General features: G+C 34.4%; 1 protein-coding gene across 1 annotated transcript; it reads right to left on the bottom strand.

The window, feature by feature from the left end:
- Positions 1–619: 619 nt before the first annotated feature.
- LOC111402368 (cytochrome P450 71A6-like) lies at positions 620–2486 on the bottom strand. Its single transcript, XM_023030609.1, has 3 exons — positions 2140–2486; positions 1346–1949; positions 620–1250 (listed from the first exon to the last, which is right to left on the bottom strand). Exons 1-3 carry the CDS (start codon positions 2469–2471, stop codon positions 639–641), a joined length of 1548 nt encoding a protein of 515 aa, XP_022886377.1. The 5' UTR covers positions 2472–2486; the 3' UTR covers positions 620–638.
- Positions 2487–3403: the final 917 nt, after the last annotated feature.

Raw genomic sequence — 3403 nt, 5'->3', positions numbered from 1 at the left:
GAAAACCTAATACGGCAAAAAATGACGCGCAGAGAAGGAGAATTTCACTATAATTAATAACGAATATATTTATAAATCAAGATCCCAATACTCTCAATTATGATCTAAAGTTCTTAAGATGTTGTGTGAATGTCATGATATCAATACAAGTCGTGGAGAATATATATAAACACTAAAATTCGAGTTGTAGATGAATAGAAGTCCAAAAAATGCGTTAAAATGCGAAGTTGGCCAGGGCCGGATGCACACGCCTCTCGAGTGCCAAGTCTCTATTGAATTTTTTATGACGTTGCTCGATCACCACAGCCAGCGAAATTGTTGCGACTTTTTTCCTTGATCCATGTTTGATCTCTTCAAGACCACTTCAACTAAAACTCCAATATTCACTAGAATTTGGGTCAAACTACAATACATTAATTGTGAACAATTATATTTATTATTATCGAAATATATATTGTGAGTGCAATCACTCAACTTATATTATTATAAGTGATCACTCATTCTTTTATTTGCATGCTCAATATTAAATAAAATGTAATAACACTATATAAAAACATGATTTATTCATTATATAAAGTTCATTTTATTACAGTCAAACTATACTCTACTGACACAATTCAACAAAAACATATTATGCATTAACCAGACTGTGGAGTGGCAGCTACAAGCACAGGAAACTTTTTATGAACAGTGATTCCAGTGCCTTCATTCATGTCCATATCACTCTCTTTTTCTCCATTAGGCAAAGCTAAGTTGAATTTGTGTACTAATTTTGCTAATGCAAGTTCATTAACAGCCATGGCAAATGTAACACCAGGACAGCCTCTCCGTCCAGCACCAAATGGTATGAACTCGAAGTTAAGCCCTTTGAAGTCTATGTCCGTTTCAAAGAACCTTTCTGGATGAAATTCTTCAGGGTTATCCCACAATGACGGGTCTCTTCCGATTGCCCAAGCATTGACAAGCACTTGTGTGCCTGCTGCAATGTCATAGCCCATGAGTTTAATGGATTGGTTTGATTCTCGAGGAACCAGTAAAGGAGCGGGAGTATGAAGTCGTAGACTTTCTTTAATCACAGCCCTCAAGAAAGGCATTTTCTCCAAATCATCTTCTGTTATATCCAACTTCCTTCCCGCCACTTCTCTAACCTCTTTTTGCAATTTCTCCAAGATTTTCGGGTGCCTTAAAAGCTCTGCCACGGTCCATTCCAAAACAGTAGATGTTGTATCTGTTCCAGCAGCAAATACATCCTGTCAAAAAGAAATAGAGATTCCTTAGCTATAATTCAAATCGAATGACAAGTTTATCACGAGAAGGAATTCTGTTTCTAGAGTCAGATCCTTACCAGGATAATAGCTTTGATCGCATCAGCTTCCAGACGAAAACCAACTCGATTTTCTGTTTGAATTTCAAGCAATAAGTAGACAAAATCCGATCCTCCGGCTTCATCACAATTTACCCCTCCTTTCATTTGCTCCCTGTGTTCTTCAATTATGCCCTCCAAAAATTCATCAAACACTTTAACCATTTTATCCGCTTTAGCATCCAAACCATTGATTTTACTAATCCAGGCAAGCCACGGGATGTAATCCCCTAAAAAGAAAGTACCTAATAAGTCCCCATACTCCCTCAACATCCACTTGAAAATTTTCCCTTCTTCCCCAACACAATATTTCCTTCCCAATGCCACCCTGCACACTATATCATTTGTGAGCGACACTAATAGATCGGTCAAGTTTATCGAGGAAGATGAAGAACACGATTTTCTGATTTTCTCGACCATTAGGGTTGTTTCTTCTTCTCTTACACGACGAAAAGATCGAACCCGCTTGTTATTCAGAAGCTGCAACACACATATGCTTCTCAGTTGCCTCCAGTATTCACCATATGGAGCAAACGCTATGTCCTTAGCGCCATACATAAGTTTTCCAGCCATGATTGATTTTGGCCTGTTGAAAATAAATAAATCTATCAATAAGCATGCAATTTCAATGAAAGAAAAAATAAACGTTGAAGTCTACACGTGACAACATCATTTTATTTCTTTATAACATAGGTTTTTATCCATAGATTAGAAAAATTCATAAATCAATATATTTATCCTTCTTTAATAACTTAAGCGAAGTGGTCCAACACGACCTGTTTGAGAAAATCAAATCATGATCTTTCATGATCATGCGCGCTGCATCGGCAGAGGAGACGACCAACACTGGCACACTACCCAGGTTAAGTAAGAAAAGTGGACCATAGCGTTTAGATAGCAAATGGAGGGAGCGATGGGGGTGTAAGCCCAACTGGTGAAGGTTTCCGATGATTGGAAACCTCGACGGAGAGGGGAGTAGCTTTTTCCGGGAACTTGAAGCAGCGTTATAGAATCCTTCGCAAATGAATGCGATGAACACAAGGAAACAGAAAAGAGAAACTGTCCAGAGTGCCATTTTCTTTTCTGTCTTGCAATATATAATCTTCATAGTGACCTAGTTAATATATAGAGTTATTTGGAGATCAATGTGATTATCTTGGGATTTGTCTGGTTATGATGATGATGCTGGTCTTTGATTAATTTGTTCAAAAAAACCTTTATTAGTACTGCTTATCAACCTACCTTTACCGGCTTTCTTTAAATACTTATTCTATCATCTTTTTTAGCCAACTATTAGCATTGATTTGAGAGGAAACAAGATACAATGTATCATATGTACACGATTTTCTTTCAATGTTATATCTCATTTGTTGTTTTATTAAAAGAAGAAGAACAATAGAACGTGTGTAGTGATTTTGCTTTTCGTAGTTTTCTTACATATTAAATGAAACGTCATCTATTTCACATTTTTAACCTTAAGGCCATATTTGATTGTGTTATATTTTCCGTGGAAATTCCATTTTCCATCTTTTATGTGTTTGATGGCACAAATTTGGCATGGAATTTCTTTTCCATCTTTTGTTGCCACATAAGCAAATTCCTCCTTTTGATGTCTTTTTATTTTTATTTTGCAATTGAAATAAATTTTAAGTATTATTGTAATAAATTACATCACTTTAATTGATAATTTTCATGTAAAATAAAGTCAAATAAATATCAAAAGATAGATGATTTTCTTGAATTTATTTATTTATTTATTTATTTTTTTGTAATGGAAACAAATTTCATCCCCAATACCAGTAAATTTTATTTCTTTAATTGACAATTTTCATGTAAAATAAAATCAAATGAATACTAAAAAATACTTTTATTTCAACATTTTCCACGTGAATAATTATATCAATAAAACACAATAATTTACAATTTTTGGGAAAATAATTTATAGACAATTCAATTTCTTAAAATTCTTTTTCTTTCCACCCAAAATTCATCTTTGCAATCAAACAGACCTGTTTTTTAAAACAGTTAAATACTTTCTCT

Source organism: Olea europaea, chromosome 10 (genome assembly GCF_002742605.1).
Source record: "Olea europaea var. sylvestris chromosome 10, O_europaea_v1, whole genome shotgun sequence".
Lineage (NCBI taxonomy): Eukaryota > Viridiplantae > Streptophyta > Magnoliopsida > Lamiales > Oleaceae > Olea > Olea europaea.
This window is presented reverse-complemented; position numbering and strand designations above follow the sequence as displayed.